Source organism: Odontomachus brunneus, unplaced genomic scaffold (genome assembly GCF_010583005.1).
Source record: "Odontomachus brunneus isolate Ranch 3 - 2012 unplaced genomic scaffold, Obru_v1 Obru_scaffold_010, whole genome shotgun sequence".
NCBI lineage: Eukaryota > Metazoa > Arthropoda > Insecta > Hymenoptera > Formicidae > Odontomachus > Odontomachus brunneus.
The window spans coordinates 781,763-798,805 of NW_022639460.1; the positions used below are offsets into that span (position 1 = coordinate 781,763).

General features: G+C 43.3%; 2 protein-coding genes across 5 annotated transcripts in view; both read right to left on the reverse strand.

The window, feature by feature from the left end:
• Window positions 1–5,113, reverse strand: part of LOC116840628 — a 17,220-nt gene extending 12,107 nt beyond the window's left edge. The window contains exon 1 of the mRNA XM_032807561.1: window positions 4,166–5,113. Coding sequence (XP_032663452.1) covers window positions 4,166–4,404 — 239 coding nt within the window. The 5' untranslated portion in view covers window positions 4,405–5,113. The remainder of the gene's footprint in view (window positions 1–4,165) is intronic.
• Window positions 5,114–5,275: 162 nt separating this feature from the next.
• The window catches only part of LOC116840625 (putative aminopeptidase W07G4.4), a 51,590-nt gene continuing 39,822 nt past the window's right edge, over window positions 5,276–17,043 (reverse strand). For 3 of the 4 annotated variants that reach the window (XM_032807557.1, XM_032807556.1, XM_032807559.1), the window contains 5 exons: window positions 14,163–14,310; window positions 11,167–11,516; window positions 9,211–9,489; window positions 7,494–7,733; window positions 7,173–7,331 (listed from right to left, as the gene is read on the reverse strand). In XM_032807557.1, the coding sequence (XP_032663448.1) occupies window positions 7,173–7,331; window positions 7,494–7,733; window positions 9,211–9,489; window positions 11,167–11,516; window positions 14,163–14,310 (1,176 nt within the window). Of the gene's footprint in view, window positions 7,332–7,493; window positions 7,734–9,210; window positions 9,490–11,166; window positions 11,517–14,162; window positions 14,311–17,043 lie in introns of all 4 variants that reach the window. The other variant, XM_032807558.1, reaches the window with a different exon arrangement.

The window sequence follows — 17,043 nt, forward strand, 5'->3', positions numbered from 1 at the left end:
AGAGAGAGAGAGAGAGAGAGAGAGAGAGAGAGAGAGAGAGAGAGAAGTGGCGACGTCGGCGGCGGCGGCGGCGACGGAAAGGAGAGGTGCAAGGAAGAGAAAGACGAGGAAGACGGAAGAAAGACAGTAGCACGAAATCTCGGATGCGCCGGTAACGCTGGCCTCGTCGTACTTTCACTTCCTTCCCCTTCACCTCCTCCTCTTTCTCCGTCTCTTCCTCTTTCTCTCGCGATCTCTCCCTCCGGCTCCTTCTCGCTCTCCCTTCCTCTCTCTCTCTCTCTCTCTCTCGCTCGCTCTTTCTTCCTCACTCTCCCTCGACGTTCGTCTCTCTTGCTCCTTCTCTCTTTCCTCTACATAGAACTACTTTTCCTTTCAAGTCCTTGACTGGAGGTGTCCGAGACCAGGCCCATCCTGAATTTAAAGATCCCCTTCGTCAGCCGGCGCATGATAGCACCTCGGCTTCCATTCGGAGCCGGCGTTCGTTCGTCCGTCCGTTCGTTCGTTCGTTCGTTCGTTCGTTCATCTTCTGGTGCCGTCATTCCTACCCGCGGACTGCCCACGTCGTCGCGTGGGATAAATAGTTGCGTGTCCACCCGTAGGTATCGCCGGCCCGATCATTGAACGAACTACGATGTACAAAGAAAAAGAAGAAGGGAACGAGACGACGGCGGCGGCGACGAGGCAGCCGGCTGACGTAGGGCGGGCGGAGGGGGAAGAATGAAGAAGCGAATACGCGTCATGACCTCTGCTTCGCGAGGTGAGGAGAAAGAGAGAGAAAGAAAGAGAGAGAGAGAGAGAGAGAGAGAGAAAGAGAAAGAAGGGATGGAGAAGAGGACAGGATGAGATAACCGCTGTTGAGCGCGCGAGTGGCAGAATGGTGCAAGCGAGAGCACTGCATCGCATCGCATCGCATCCCGCGTCGCGGCGGAGGGAAGCAGCGAAGAGGCGGTGGGCCGTTTCGCGCGTGTGGCAACGCTTTCGCGCGAAAGAGGAGAGAAGACGAGGTGGATGACGGCAAAGAGAGAGAAGCGGCCGGTCGGCCGACCGACCGGCCGGCCGGCCGAACGAACCAACGAACGAGAGGAGACGAGAGAGGAGCGCGAGCGCGAAGGCGCGCACCGGGTCGGATCGAGAAGGAGGTGAGTGGAGAGTTGGCAGGCGGAGGAGAGAGACGACCGAGCAGGACAGGGAGAGAATGATAGAGATACGGGGAGAGAGAGAAGAAGGAGGAAAGAGAAGAGGGACAGAGAGAGACGGGGAGAAAGAGAGAGAGAAACCCAGAGAGGCACGGGGGACGTGAGGGGGACGAAGCGAGGTGAGTCGAGATGATGCAGTTGTGCGTTTGCAAGGAAGGCGGAAGGAGGAACCGCGGAGGGAACCGGTCCCGGTCACTGGGCCACCAGCCGGCCGTCGAACCCGCCACACTGCCCCCTACCGCCCCCTCCTCTCTCACTCTCTTCCTTCACCCCTCTACGCCCTTCGTCCCTCCCGTCCGGGCTCTCTGTGTACATGTATGTGTGTTACCTTCTTGCGAACCTCACGTCGCGCTTCTCGCAACCGGCGACTCGCGTTGCCTTCAAGTTCTTCAAACAATGTCAACTCGCGGGTACCGGCCGCGCTGATAATACTGCCGCCTCCTGCCACTATGTTTACTGCCCGTGAGCTGTGTGCTATCCCTTGCCCCTTGGCCCTTCTCTTCTCTCTCTTCTTATCCTACGAGCTGTCGTCTCTCCGCGGATAACGCGTTTTCACGTGCCAACTTGGCCTACGACGCTTCGCGTGTATCCGCGCGATGATCGATACTCAGGTTCAACGACACGAAACGTAAATAATGCGAGCGATACTGGCTCCTCAGTCGCGAACTTCACTGACTAAATTCGCGATGGTAAGTTATGGTAGCGCGCGAGTTTGGTCAAGTAGCTTCCCGTATTTCTTTCTTCGATGAGTCTGCTTCCTTTTTCCTTTGTTCTTACTTGATAAGATAACGAATTACGCAAGTGCCCGCGGTCGGCACAACGCAAATGCGATCTTGTAAAACGACGGCGCGGGATTAGTTTTGGATCGGGCTTTCGATCGTGAGAAAGCAAGCGCGCTAGTAACGCAAACGGAAGTTTGCCTCGCTCGCGGTAATCTCCACGAGATATGCCAAACATTTTCTCTTAATTAAGAAAGGACGTGGCAGTAATTAAGTTTCCCTTCCACGGCATTCTCCTGCGCGAGTCGAGCTTATAAAGCATACTCAGTGATCCCCGTCGAATACATATTCAGCCATCGATGGTGGCGCAACGATAAAACTAAGAGTGTGATCTCCACATTCGTCGAAACTTTTTCGCTCGGCGACGTTTTCATGGGCACGACATGTGAGTCATTTAAAAGAAGAATAAAAATTTAATACTAGAGTTAGCGACTTTTCAAGTGGTAAACACTGTACACATATCACTGAAAATAAAAGACATATAAAAAAGGCTACACTGAGAAAAAAGTAATTTTAATCGAGCAGCGAATGAATTATTGTGAAGAAAATCGCTTTTCTAGTAAAGTGTTAGTCCTTAAATTTCTCTTTTTTTTCTTCCTTTCTCTTATAGAGCGAAATTTCTTTAAAAAAATAAAATAAAATAGAGTGACCACGGAGTTATTCGAATTCGAGTTTAATTTTTTGCTCATATACAGTAAATTCTTCACTTTGAATTGTCGAGTGAATATTTTCATTCGAAACTGAAAAGTGAATCTGATGCAATCCATCGTCAAATAGAAACATCTTATCAATTAAAACATTCGTTCATATAGAGTTAGTATGCGTTTTAAGCTTGTGTGAAATATAGAAATTTTTTTCAATTTTACTATGTTTCTAATAATGCAGGAATAGACTGTCAGTTAGGCCTATTTTGCTAAGAAAAAGTCCAATTTCGTTAAAAATATTCAATTTTAGTTCCAAAAATATAAATTAAAATAAAACATAAATATATATATATATATATATATATATATATATATATATATAATTATAAATATATAAATAAAATTATAAATACAGAAATATGAAAAATATAAAATTAAAATAAAAAATTAAAATAAAAATATAAATTAATAATGAAAATTAATAATAAAAAGCACATGTGAAAAGAATAATACACTCCTGCAGAATATCAATTACAAAATTCTATAGTAATTTTTGCTATAAACTAATTCTTTTTTCTCAGTGTAAGACAATGTTATGTATAAAATATTGATTTCACAAATATATAGTTAGTTAACATATATACAGCTACATTTGCATTTATTTAGTTGCCTCAAAGGGATTGTCTATGAACGCGCTAATTACGTGATCAAACCAAAACAACCAATCACCATATTTCCTCCCCGTTAGTTATGGATGTAGTTTATAATTACACACGAGCATAATATTTGCTGTTTACAGCCGCTATGAATTGCATAGCTGGAATTCGACAAGTGATCGACAGAAAAAAACACTGGGATTTCGTTTGAGTATCGGTGCCTTCGTGTGCGAGGATTAGCGGAGACGTTAAACACAGATATGTATCTGTGATTAACTGCTGATAATACTTAAAAAATTCTTTCGCGATTACCGTTCTCCGATAATAGAATGACTCGAATATACCAACTGCGGATACACCATGCTGACTTATTGGCTACGGGTACGAAGTGTATACCTGGCCAAGGATCGATACCTGGCCTACCTAGTGTTGCTCAATCGATAAGCAGGCAGACGAAAGCGTGCGCGCTTTCACGCGTCTCCTCAGAGAATAATATTCCATTTTTAACGGAAATTCCCGAGCGACTCTCGAAAGTACTCGCAGCGCGAACGGGACGGAAAGAACGCGGCTGTCGGGTTTGAAATATTTTTTATTCGCAAAAATACATGCACACGCCCGGTTGACGAGGTCGCGGCGCTAGCAAATAAATCGGCCAAAACGCCAGTAAAAACGAGCTTAAAATCGACGGCAAGATTAACGACTCGCCGCGCAAGAACGGATCTCGTAAATCCCGCGGATCACATGAATATCGCGTAACTCGACGTAAATTGTCAGAGCGCGCGGGTTTACTCCGTACTTTTTTTTGTTTTTTTTTTTGTTTTAGCACGTTCGTTTGACACATGACTACCTGGTACACTGTTTCTGAATTAGACAGTAGTGGACAGACTTACCGCCGGCAAGGCGACGGCGCCTGACGCTGCTCGTGAGCCATCGCACCTGTGCAAGCGTGGCACCTGGCGTGCGGCGGGCAAGGTGCTCCGCACGGATGTTCGGGGGGCATCTCGTCGTACGGCCGACAGGACGTTACGCAGACCGGTTTGCAGTCGAGCTCGCAGACGTACTGCGTCCCGTAGGAAATGTCGCTTCCCATCGTCAGACACTTGCCCTGGATCAGATAGCAGTAGGACATGGCTAGGACGGGATTGCCGTGGCACGGCTTGTGATGAGGCTGAGGTAGGTGTCCGAATAAGTCGATGTGCGTGTACTTCAAGGGGGTACAGCTACAAACTCCGTGCTGCAATCGATACGAAACGGGTCAGAGAGACAAAGAGAGAGAGGGAGGGAAAGAGCTGAAGAGGAAGGAGAAAAGAGGTGGGGAGTAACGAGGGACGCGGAGAGAGTAGAGAGAGAGAGAGAGAGAGAGAGAGCAGAGAGAGGAAGAGGGTCGAAGAAGGTAAACGGGAGAGCGCGAGAGCGGATAAATGAGTCTTTAAACGTCATTGTAATGGAAAAGCTTTTTAATCCGCCATTAACGCCTGCTCTCGCGCTACCACCGTTAAGTCGATCGCCCATAAAAGATTCATTGTACCAAGTTGGCGAGAGTGTCGAGCGCGGATATAACGGACGACCTTGACTGACAGATGCGATAACAACGCGGTAACGAGCGTATATCCGTCTGAGATGCGAGGACGGCCGCCAGCCGGTCGCTGGAACTTTTTGCACGTCACGTCAGGCGATACATGACGCGATAGAAAATTTTAATTACGAAATGGTCTGAGCGCGCGATCCTTCTCTCCGCTGGCTGTAAGCACAGACGCGCGCGATGGCTCGCGAAGTAGAAACTCCGAGGATAAAGGACAGGGGAATTAATCGTTATTTGCGCCGAATGTGTCACATTTTTACGCGTCTTGCCGCGAATATTAAACTTTGCGGGTGTAAAACTCCGCAAACAGAATATTTCAGAGGGAGGGGAGAGTCGACGCACTGCCCATCACGAGGACAGACCTCTCGAGCTCAACGAGGGATTGTTGATCACCACGATCAACATGGATTTCGCATGGTTCTGGAGAATAATGACCAGTTTTATTATCAGATTCCATTACCCATTGTTTTGTAACAAGAATTATAAAAGTTCAAATCAAATTGCGATGTCGCTTACAAGAATGTATTCGAAGCGAGTCGCAACTCGTACGATTGACAATATATTAGCCGACTAATGGAACTCGCGAGAACAAACGAAGGCGTGTCAATGGACATTAAAAAAACACCAATACAAATACAGCGTCACGTGTCAAGAAGAATGCTTGATCCCTTCACGAGATGCAGGCTTTGAAGTTTCAGGACACTTGATGTCGGCGAACGTAACTCGCCAGAATATTGAGCAAACTCTGTATAATGCGCAACACGCGCTAGCGCGAAGCGAACTGACTGCTAGTGCCGCGAGTTCGGGAGATTTTCTCCGCGACAAGAAGCCTTCTGCGCATGCGTAGAAAATCTATCGAACTCACAACACTCTGCGTCCTGCTCGCGCGCGAATAAGGTGAACGGCCGTGTAACCGCGTCATCTGAGCACGTGGCCCGCGTTGACAAGTGGGAGAGCGGGTCGCGTAAAGCAGTAAGGGAAATGTAAAGCAGTAAGACAATCTTTTCGCTACTAATTTTGTCTTTAAACGTACAATTTTTTTTACCTTCATTTCATTTAGTATATCAATATAATACAGTTTTAGTAAAAATTAATTGGAAGTTTTATATTTGGCGACAAAGGGATAGGATTGGGACACTGATTACTGGAGTTTTTGGGAGGCTATATTTGTCCCAACGTGGTAATAAATAGAGTGATAGCTGATGTGTTCTGAATAACAAAAAACTGTTCATTCAATTGAATAACATTATTGATAGTGGAAAAAATATATCTCGTTGGTAGCGAAAGGGTTAAGCAATAAGAAAATTCACCAGTCACAATCGATTGTTCTTAGACCGTAAGAAGAATTATTGACTGTGATTGGTCAATTTATTTACTGCTTTAAACGTTACTGCTTACGTTTCTTTTATGTGCCATTTGCTTGAGGTTTATCTATAATATGCGGAGTAAGCTTGGCGTAAGTTGAAGTAAAAATAAAAATAATTTATTTCACTTACGTGTTTGCTCGCTTAAGTGAGAGGAATACTTCCTTTGTAAAAGAGCTAGAGTGCGGTAATAAATGCAATAAATTATTTTTATTTATCCAATTTGTGCCAAGCTTAATTCGTTTATTGTAGACGAGGTAGCATGTCGCCGTGTTCCTCTAGTCAGAGTTAAGACAAAGCATGATAATTCCTGATTGGTCTGTATCCTGTTCGCTATTTTGAGGGATAACGTGAATGGGAGTGAGAGAGAGAAACTATAGTAGGATAAGAGAGAAATTCTAAGACTGAAATGACGAGGCACGCTGCAGCTTCTCTATCACTCACTCACTTCCTCCTTATGAATGGTGGACGATATGCTAACTCTGACTTGAGGAACTATACTATATAGACTTGTTTCCACTCATCCATGAGTGTAAACAAAACAGCGAACCTCGATTATCCTTCGGCGTTGAGTTTAGTGAGTGGCTGCGTGGCTCGACATATTATTGTCAACATCTCCTCGTACAAGGATTGTAGAAACTTGAATAAGAGCTCGTTGGAAAACTGAGATTGACGCGCTTCCGATGGACGAGAGTTTGTTGCTCGTCCACTTATATTTGCTAAAGCTCTTTCGTTCATTCTTTCGAGTTCCATTAATCGTCGAGTTCTTATCACTAATTCCCAAACACATTTTGCAACGCGAAACGTCTCGAGAGATACGATAACGAAATCCGTCCGCGTTTCATAAGAGCGACGCGTTGAGACTATCAAAAATTTTATAGAGTTAATAATGTTTTAGGTGGAAAATCTGTGAAAAAACCACGTTCATAGCAATAGTCGGTTGCATGGAGATTATTGATCTTTGGTCTCCTCTGGCGTTAGCTTATCGACAAGGAACGCTTTAGCTAACGCCAAAATCGGCGAGCCGGTCGGTCGATCGGGGAAATTGCCGGCGCTACCGGCTATGTCCAGATGACTGTATTTCACAGGCTTCTCCGACGCAACGCCGTGCTAAAAGTCACAAATAGTTAAGAGACGTCGCTGATGTGCCTGGAAACGCGTCGTACACTCAAGGTAGTCCTCTCAAGGAAGTTAACAATAATGGTAACAATAAAGATCAAGAGATATTGTCACAATAAGGTAGATAATAATATATAAATAAAAACACGATACCTTGTCCAATCCAGAGGCTCTAATTAGAAAAGCGGCCGGTCCTTGATGACCCCTCAGAGTTTTCGAGCTCGGCTTGTTTAGCGCTTGGAGAACGTCGTCGCCCTCCGCTTGCCCCCGGTGAGTTCGAAAGTCCTCTCTACGTATTCGCGATATCTCGAACGGGTCACCCATCACTTCGCCGGAAGCCTGGAGCTTCTCCGCGTTGCAGTTTATTCGTGCCACGGCGTTATCCATCACGATCTATAGCACACAATGTAAATTTATCACACGATACATAAGGCAAACGTCCTTGAACCCCTCTTGTAAATTCTGCCAGTTTTCGGCACTTTTGCGCCGCGTTTTTATCAAATATTAAAAATAAATAAAGAAGTAGAAACAAATGAACAAAAATAAATTATTATCAGATAATTAATAAATCCCTCTATATCTTAATATTTGGTAAAATTTATAAAAAATATTTTTATTTGGTAGGGGTACTCACACACACACACACACACACACACACACACACACATATATATATATTTATTTATTTATTATTTGTTTATTTATTTATATCAATATAAAATATTTTTTAAATAAGAAAATACACATTTTCTCAATATCTTAGTTTTTCATAAAAGCGATCGTTTATTACATTTAAATAAAAGAATTTAGATTCACAAGTGAATATGTTATTAATATCTGGATATAGATATTTTATGTTATTAAATATTTGTTCTCTCAGTGTGTGTGTGTGTGTATAGAATGGAACCAATCTTTTCTTCTATAAAGTTTTATAATATTTTTGTAAAGAGAGTCAATATTTCATCGGAAAACATGCTAACGAGTTTCTTTGAAATCAATCTATTTTGAAACTGTTATCACAACATCCTTTGTTGAAGATAACCATGAAGAGAATTTGTTGAAAACAATCATTAAGGGCAGATTTCCGTCTTGGTAAGCTAACCAATAGTTAAATAATATGTCAATTTTTATCTAATTTGAAGGAAAAATAAAGAAAGACACGTGATTTAGCTGCTAGTTAATTTACCAAGAGGTTGGAAAAATCGGCCTTAAGAGAAGGAAAGTAAACTCTGATTGATCGCTTTTCTAATGATATTTTCCTGCGTGCATTCACGACTGCACGGACTTTTCGGAAATACGGAAGAATGATATGGAGCATCTTTCACGGGTGGGGGGGGGACGAGGCAGGTGACATCCGAAGCGACCGCGGGATAAATTACATTTAGCGTCTCTGCGCCGAGCAATCTTCATAACGAAGTCATACGCCTTTATATCGCGTGTCACGTCGGGGATTCGATATAATGCCGGGAGGGTGGAAAGGTGGGGGTGCGAAGAGGAGGCGAGAGCCGCGGCGCGCATATCTCGCTCATTTATAACCCTGTCCAATTACGCTTTCCACGATGAATCAACAAATACGTAACTGTCCGTGTGCATTTCCGCGGCTCGATTGGCGCCTCGACTTTCACGCTCGCTTCCACCGTCGTTACGCGCGACCCCGGCGCACTGCCGAGGTTAACTTCCCTCCCCATCACTTCTCCCGGCCGCCCGGACTGCTCTTCGTTACTTCGAGGCGCGTTATATCGCGTTGCAACTGATCGACGCAGCGGGAATTCGAGCGGCCACCACGGCTACTGCCGCCGTAACTACGTGGCCCGAAACGCGGTCGAGAGCTGTAACAAGCGCGAAACGTAAACTCGCGGTTTATACTTACGGAGTATCCCTCGCCCGCAGTCAACACCGCGTGGCCGGTTAGCGTGGCTATTGTAAACAGATGTGGGTTCACCGCGCTCACGGCCATTTCCTTGAGATGATAGAGGGCGTCGGCCATTGCCATTCGGCCCTCGGCGTCGGTGTTACCTATCCGCACCCTCATGCCGGATTTCGCCGTGATCACCTCATCGGAGACGTAACAGTTCTCACCTACGCTGTTACGCACCATGCAAAGCGCGACGACCACCTTCACTGTCGGCGGTTTCAGTGTGTTCACCACCTGCGGCGAATTCGGAAAAAGCGGCTTCATTAACGATCGCATTAACACACAGAGGACACCGGGCGCGGGATTTGCCGTTGTTCAAAGTGCATGAGCGCACTCACGAGTTTTCTCTCTTATAATATGCGGCCATTACCATTAACACAACTCATTTCGTGCGATGAGAAATGAAAACACAAAAACCCGTGAGCGCTCTTTTTCATTTAAGCTTTGAAAAACGAGAGATCTCGCGAACAGACTTTTATGTGTTACGAAGTCCTCAGTTATCTAATCATCAAGAATTATGCAGGCGAATGAAAATTGCACAGCGAACATATCGTAGTAAAAACTGTAACAGAATTTTACAAACTTGGAGCATACAGGAATTATGATTAAAATTACTATATGCTTGTTTAAAAATGTTATGTATACTGAATTTTTTACTATAAAACTATTGTAATTATTTGAATGCTTTTTATATGTGAATCGTCATATCTATTATTTCTATAGTAATTTATATTATAGCAATTTCTATAGCAATTTATATTAAAATTTCAATAAAAAATTTGAAAAAAAAAATCTCAACACAATTTCTGTTACTATATTTTTTCCATGCATGCAAAATGATAGTTGCGCGAATAATTATTTCTGCGGGTAAAATAATAAAAGATGATTTCACTGAATTGTTAGCGCGAATGCATATCCTTTTCCACGAGTGGATTAAATTCGCTCGCATCGCGATCTCTTTCAGCGCTGATGCAGAACAAACATTATTGTTGCATTGTACCGTTTAATTGAAACGCGTGATTTTCCTAATAAATTTGTCGAGGCCGATAATGTTTGTTTCACGTGAAAAATTAAACGACAAATAATATTAATTGACTGCGTTATCGTTCACCGGAGGGTTTTTCGTACAGCGTGTTGCTAAATATTGTTTCAGTGTGCGTATGTATATGTGTGTGTGTAAGCAAACCATTATTAACAAAAAAAATCTCCACTCGCTCGTTTCATCACGACGTAGGCATTCTCTTTTTTTCTTTTTTTCAGCGCGACGCGCCCTGATATCGACAAATGTTGATATTTATGGAAACTCGAATATCTCTCTCGCAAAACTAAAGGAGACAGAGATATGTCAGAGAACGACTGAAGGTCACTCGCGAAAAATTCTCTCCCCCAGTGAAAAATTCATTGCTTCCATTACAAATCCCGGACATTTATTCTTCGCGCAGACATGTCACGTATAACAAAACTATCGTAGCTGAAATACACGAATTGGCTGGAATAATACAAGGACCCGGGGAGCGAGGGCTTGATTTTCGAATATCACGGTCACACATACAAATACTTACACGCGATACCTATCCGAGGCCCGTATTTCGATCGGGGCGGGAGAGATAGTAGAGATAGGCGCTGTGTGTATGTGTGTGTGTGTGTGTGTATGTACGCGAAAGAGCGAGCGTGCAGCTAGACCATTAATGCGCTACCAACCGTGCCATAAAGAACAGAATTACGGTTCGTACGATGATCATTCCGTGGATCTTCCGCGGCTGACTTATTAAAACGCCGATTATTAATAGAACAAAGCGAAACGCGATCGCGCGTTCCACCGTGACGTGCAACAATAACTCGCGCGGCGTGTGTGTACGTCCCCGTGCATGTAAACGTTCGTGCATTACGTATATTGCGATATTACGGCACCTGCATGAACCCGGCGCAGGCGGCTGCGCCGCATTTGTCCCTCGACATCCCGGACATGACGCCGTTGCACTTGATGTCGGCGCCACCGGTGTCGTAAGTGACGCCCTTCCCCACGAGCATGATCGTCTCCAGGACGCAGGACGTGGGCGGCTCGTAAGTCAGGAATATGATCCTGCCGGCGTGGCGCACTATCACCGAGGCAGCGCGATTCACGCAGGCGAACAGCGGATACTCCTGCAGCAGCGTGTCCTGATCGGATATCACTTGCATCGTAACGCTCGAGCCGTAAAACAGATCCGCCAGGTATTCCTCCACCCTCGGGGGTGCCATTCTCTCGGGGTCCGCGCCACCTAATTTAATACGGGGTGAGTGCGGCGTGAAACATTAATGGGAGCGAGCAGGTGTGGCAGAGGGAGTAGGATGCGTTCCGGACCTACGACAACGCACTGTGTGTGACGGCGATTCCGATCTTTTCTTAGTAAGAAAATAATGTGACTCCTTCCCTTTCCCCTCCTCCATCTTTTTATTTAATTCATGTATGTTCACATTTTTTTCTTTTATAACTGATAGGGACTCACTCCAGGAGAATAAACACTCTATTTCTCTTAAAATTTCTATTTCTCTCTGTGTATCCTCGTTTTCTTGTTTTACATTTTGCTATTATTTTTTCGTTATTTTAAAATATTTTTCATATTTTTTTATCAACATTATCATATTTCTAATTAAGTTTTTCATTGTCTTTTTAATGCATATTTACATTTTTTTTCTTTGACTATTTTTACAATGTTTTTTTATTGTTTCTATTTCTTTTATTATTAATTAAAATTTGCTCTTTCTGTTCTTTTTATTTTATCATTAATAACTCTATATCATGGCATTTATATCTACTAGAATAATCTATCTTTCTTTCTATATCACTATATTTTTATACAGTACTCCTATTACTGTATACCTGAAAATTTTTTATTCCGAGACTTAATAAAACTACCTATCTATTTATCTATCTACCTCTCTCTCTCCCTCTCTTCCTTTTATTCTCGCTCTTTTAGTTCGCAATTACATTTCCTCGTCTCGCGAAGTTTATTCAACGCGAACGGTGAAGCACGCGATGTGTGTTTCGTCCTGTAATTGCTATTTTATTTCTAACGACGTCGCTTCCCTCGCGACAATTAATTATTCCCGCGACCTTTGCATTTCGTGTAATTCGCCCCACTTAATACTCGTTCTCGGCCGCCGGTGAACTTCGCGACTCCGTAACTTCGAGTTAGGCGCGTCAAAATGCGGGACGCCGAACTCCCCCGTGTCTCTTGCGAGGAGAGACCAACGCGCTCCGTCCAATTACTTCCAAGCGAAATCGAAAAAGCGATGGACGATATATTTTCCATCAATCGCAATTATTTTTGCACTTGACAAGTGCACCCGTGAGACGATTCAATCTATTATTTAATTTTCTGGCTTTTGTTGTTCTTTCTTGAGCTGGGAAGGGTAATGAATAAGCATCAACAAAGAAATGAAAGATAGAACATTGACATGATAAAAATCTGTACATTGGCAGAAAAAATATCTAAAGATAAATAATATTTATTCGATAAATACTAATAACTTATTTCCTTAAATTTAGTTTTCTGTATTTAAGTGAATTAAACAAAAAAATAATTGTGTGTGTGTTTTCTTGTTTATTCTATTTAGTTAAATTCTATATATAGATATTACATATATACAGATTATTATTAATATATTATAAATTTATTTTTTATATGACAGAAATTGAACATAATTATTTTCTGTTTACTTAATTTAAATACAAAAATTTATATCTGTTGTAATACTAGGATTTAGATATCTTGTGTAATACTAGGATTTAAATTTTTTATTTAAATATGACTAGAATACAAATATTATTCAGATATGATTATTTATTGAAGAATAAGCAATAAAATAATTGTTTTCAACAATCGTTTTCTGCTTTCAGTTTTTTGAGAAAATGTATATTTTCTTATACGAAAAAAATTTTTCATGTAAATGTGTTATTAATACCATCAAATAAATATCTTATATTTTCCAAATATTTCTTTTTTTAGAATGTAACAAGCGAGCTTCAATGAATCGTTGTATTGACCGAGACATCGACGATGATGAAGCTTTTGATAAGTCAAGATGCACACAAGACACGTTTCGGATTGACCAAAATCGTAGACGGTGCGGTCCTATGTGACAGCGAATAGTGCCAAACGTTTGAAAAACTCGCGACCTCGCTCGCCATTTGTCCCTCACTCGCATGGCGCACGTGCGAATGATTTAGATTCAGTATAACCCGCGGCCAACGGTCGGGTCATCAAGGTTTACTTTACGAAATTGCATTATATCTATCCTCGTTTCGCTACGAGAGAGAGAGACGTGAAAGAGGGGAAACAAAGAGAGAGAAAAAGAGAGCATACGGTCCATACTACATTTGACACAGCTGGACTGCTTAGTGCACAAGGCAACATGCACGCTTTACGATCCGGGAAAACAGCGCGGTGAAGGATAAATGTTCGCGGAATGCCATGGGCCACAGTGAATGTCGTGGAAACGCCAATTATCGCTAACTGCCACCGGGAATCGAGCGACTAGCCGCGCGCAACATTAAAAATGAACACTTAAATTCGCCAAATCGCCGGCCACTTAAACTTTAAACTCGACAATTCCCGGGGGCTATTCTCGCGAGTGAACTTGAGGCGGCGCGGCTTGCACTCGATTAACCGGCAACCAAAGGCCCTCCCCTCCCCTTCGCTGTCGGACAGGCGGATAGCCGGGGGCGTTTTCCCCTCCGTAGCTTATTTCTTCCACAAGAAGCGGAAACTCGCGACGGAACTCGCCCGGACTTCTCTCTTCCTACGCGCGCGGACATGAGAACTTTGCTCGACACACTCGATAAAGTACCGCGACTCATGTGTGGATGTGCTTGTGGTGGTGGTGGTGGTGGTGGTGATGGTGGTGGTTGGAACGGGACTTACCGATGTCCCTTGCGACGAATCTGCCGCTCTCGAGCGCCGAGGCGAGTTTCACGATACTCTGCAGCTTCTTACTGCAAATCGGACTCCACACCCCGAGGTGATGCGCCTTGTAGCATCGCTCCGGACATATTTCCCGCACCTCCAGGGGCTGTAAAAATATCGTCGCCAATTGAAAATTAGAGCTGCTCGAATAATTCCATGCTCGCGTGCTAATATCAATCATTATTTGACGAGCTGAGAGATCTCGAAATGACTGTGCAAGCTGGAAGAGTTCTTTCTACAAATGAGAAGTAAATAGACGGATGTTGAGTTCTCCTCTCCCCTTTCTAGAAGGCAGGTGGAAGGGAAAGGGTTTATTAATATGTCTCGCTCGTTATATGCCACTCGAATGGCAAAATAGGAAGTCGATCGCAACACCCTTGACATACAATAAGTACTCTGTAAATAATATCCGTAGCCCTTGTGTATGCGAAACCGGCGCGAAAGATTTTTCATGGAGCGGCTGGCTCGCTAGCCGACCTTCCTCTCTGCATATGTGCTTTAAAAATCTCGATACTCCGCAGCGTAGAACATTTCAGCCTCCGTACGTGTTTCAAATATGCGTTCGAGTTCGCGCTGAAATTATTCGATCGCACATTTCGCGCGCGGTTCTAAAATTTAAGGGAACATTCTTCGCATTTTTGCACGTGGCGAAATCGGGCACTCGCTCGGTCTTCCCACAAGTGCTCCCGATATTTTTTCTCCATCGCAAAAAGATTCCGCGACACGTGGCCCGGCGACCTCGTAGTTCGTGTGGCAAAGAATCGAAAAAGTCGGAAAACTGAGGCAGAAAGCGGCGAACAAAGAGACAGAGAAGGAAAGAGAGAAAAGAGAGACGTAGTAGGGTGAGAGAGAGTTAGGAAGGAAGGAGAGAGAGAAGAACCGACACGACATTCGCGACGGCGGCGGCGTTCCGATTACGCGGCGCAGAAATTCCGAGGGCGTCTTCTGGTATTTGGAAAACGATGCCCCGTATTTGCGTCGGACGGAAGGAACGAGCGACGCACGAGGAAAAGAGGGTCGGGGGTTGGCGAGGGGTGATGAGGAGCGAGTGGCGGGGGAGGGAAAAGGAGAAACGAGGTTGGGAAGAGTTCGATATCAGGAAAGAAGCGTGTACGGTGCCGACAACGCTTCGCGGCTGTCGCGGCGAGCGGTCGGGAGCGGGCGAGGGGACGGGGGCGCGCGGAGGCAGAAGGCCCGAGTATTTCGCTAATTAGGTCGCCTCGCCGGCCGCCAGGATTCAGGAACGCCAAGCATTTGCTACTCTTGATAGGGCAGAGCACTTGGCTCCCCCTCCAGCTCTCCATCCCTCTCTTCTCCCTCCCCGCGTCGTCCGGACTCTCTCTCACTCTCTCGGTTGCATCTCGCTGTCACCGTCGTTGCCACCCTCGTCCCGCTAAATAAGCCCGCCCTTTGCGATCGACTATTCCTTCGTCCGTGCGGGCGCGGGGGTGGCGGTCCGAACTTAGAATTTTGGTCCTTGAACTTAAAGGGACAAGAATGTCCGTTATGTAACGCCGCCGAGTTATACAAGAGCGCTCGCCATTGTGCGAGGTTTACAGTCTGTCGAGTGGTCTCGACAAGAAACTGTCGACGTTCGCGCGTTCTAAAGGGCCACAGGACTCTGACAGCAGTAAAAATTAGATAAAATTTGGGAAAAGTTTGTAAAAATTTGCAAATTGAAAAGGAATATAAATTTTTTGTCATACACGTTTTTAAATGCACTTAACAATATTTTGAAAAATTTGATTTTTTTATGATGAATATTAAGATGCCTGTGTTCCTTTCAATTTTCTTGCTAAAGAATCATGCTTCAACAATAATCATCCTGATCTCAACAATAGTGGTCTAAAATCAGTGTCAATATATTCTTTTTATTTATTAGGGTTATAGTTATTAGTTCACGGAAACTTTTCATAAATTTTAAAACTGTGTTATTTATTTATTTTAGTTATATTTATTTTATTTATTTATTCTAACAAGCCCTTGAATTTTCCAATATGAAAAAATTAATTTTGATTTTTTATAATTCCCATTTTGAAAAATATTATTTTTTTAAAAATCCGCTCCGTAACTCGATAACTATAATCCTAATGAATAAAAAAATATTCATTTCAGATCATTCGGTGTTGAGGCCAGAATGATTACTGTTAAAGCATGACTCCTTTGCAGAGCAGAATTGAAATGAATTCAGTAATGTTAATATTCATCATAAAAACTAATTTATATCAAAACGTTGTTAATAGATATACACAACAAAAAAATTATACTCTTATCAATTTACAATTTTTTACAGCTCTCTAAATTTTCTCTAATTTCTACTCCTGTTAGAGTTTTTAGCACTTTAAGGAATTTATCCATTTGAACTAAAATATTTAAAATTATATTAAGTTTGACGTAACATTTATCACAGTAATACACACTCGTAGTTAAAGTTTCATGCGGTTTATCCGCATTGCTCATGAAAAATTTAATACTGAATGTACCAATTTTGCATATGCAACTTTATAGTGGAAGCAATATGGACGATCTACGAGGGTGGTCTGAAAAGTTTCCGACCTCAACGTGAAGATAGCAGCACTTGTAAATAATAGCTAGTGAATTTCGTTGTTCATCTGTTGACAGTTACTCACCGAAGTTTCAGCCATTTTGGACTCGCAGTTGTTATGTAACAGTCGTTTGAGTAAGTTGATGTGAGTGTTTTTGTGAAAATGGACAAAATCGAGTATCGAGCTGTCATTAAATATTTGTTTTTGAAAGGCAATACGCCTACGCAAATCAAAGATGAGTTGGATTCTGTGTATGGGGACTCTGCACCATCATTTACGACAGTGAAATTTTG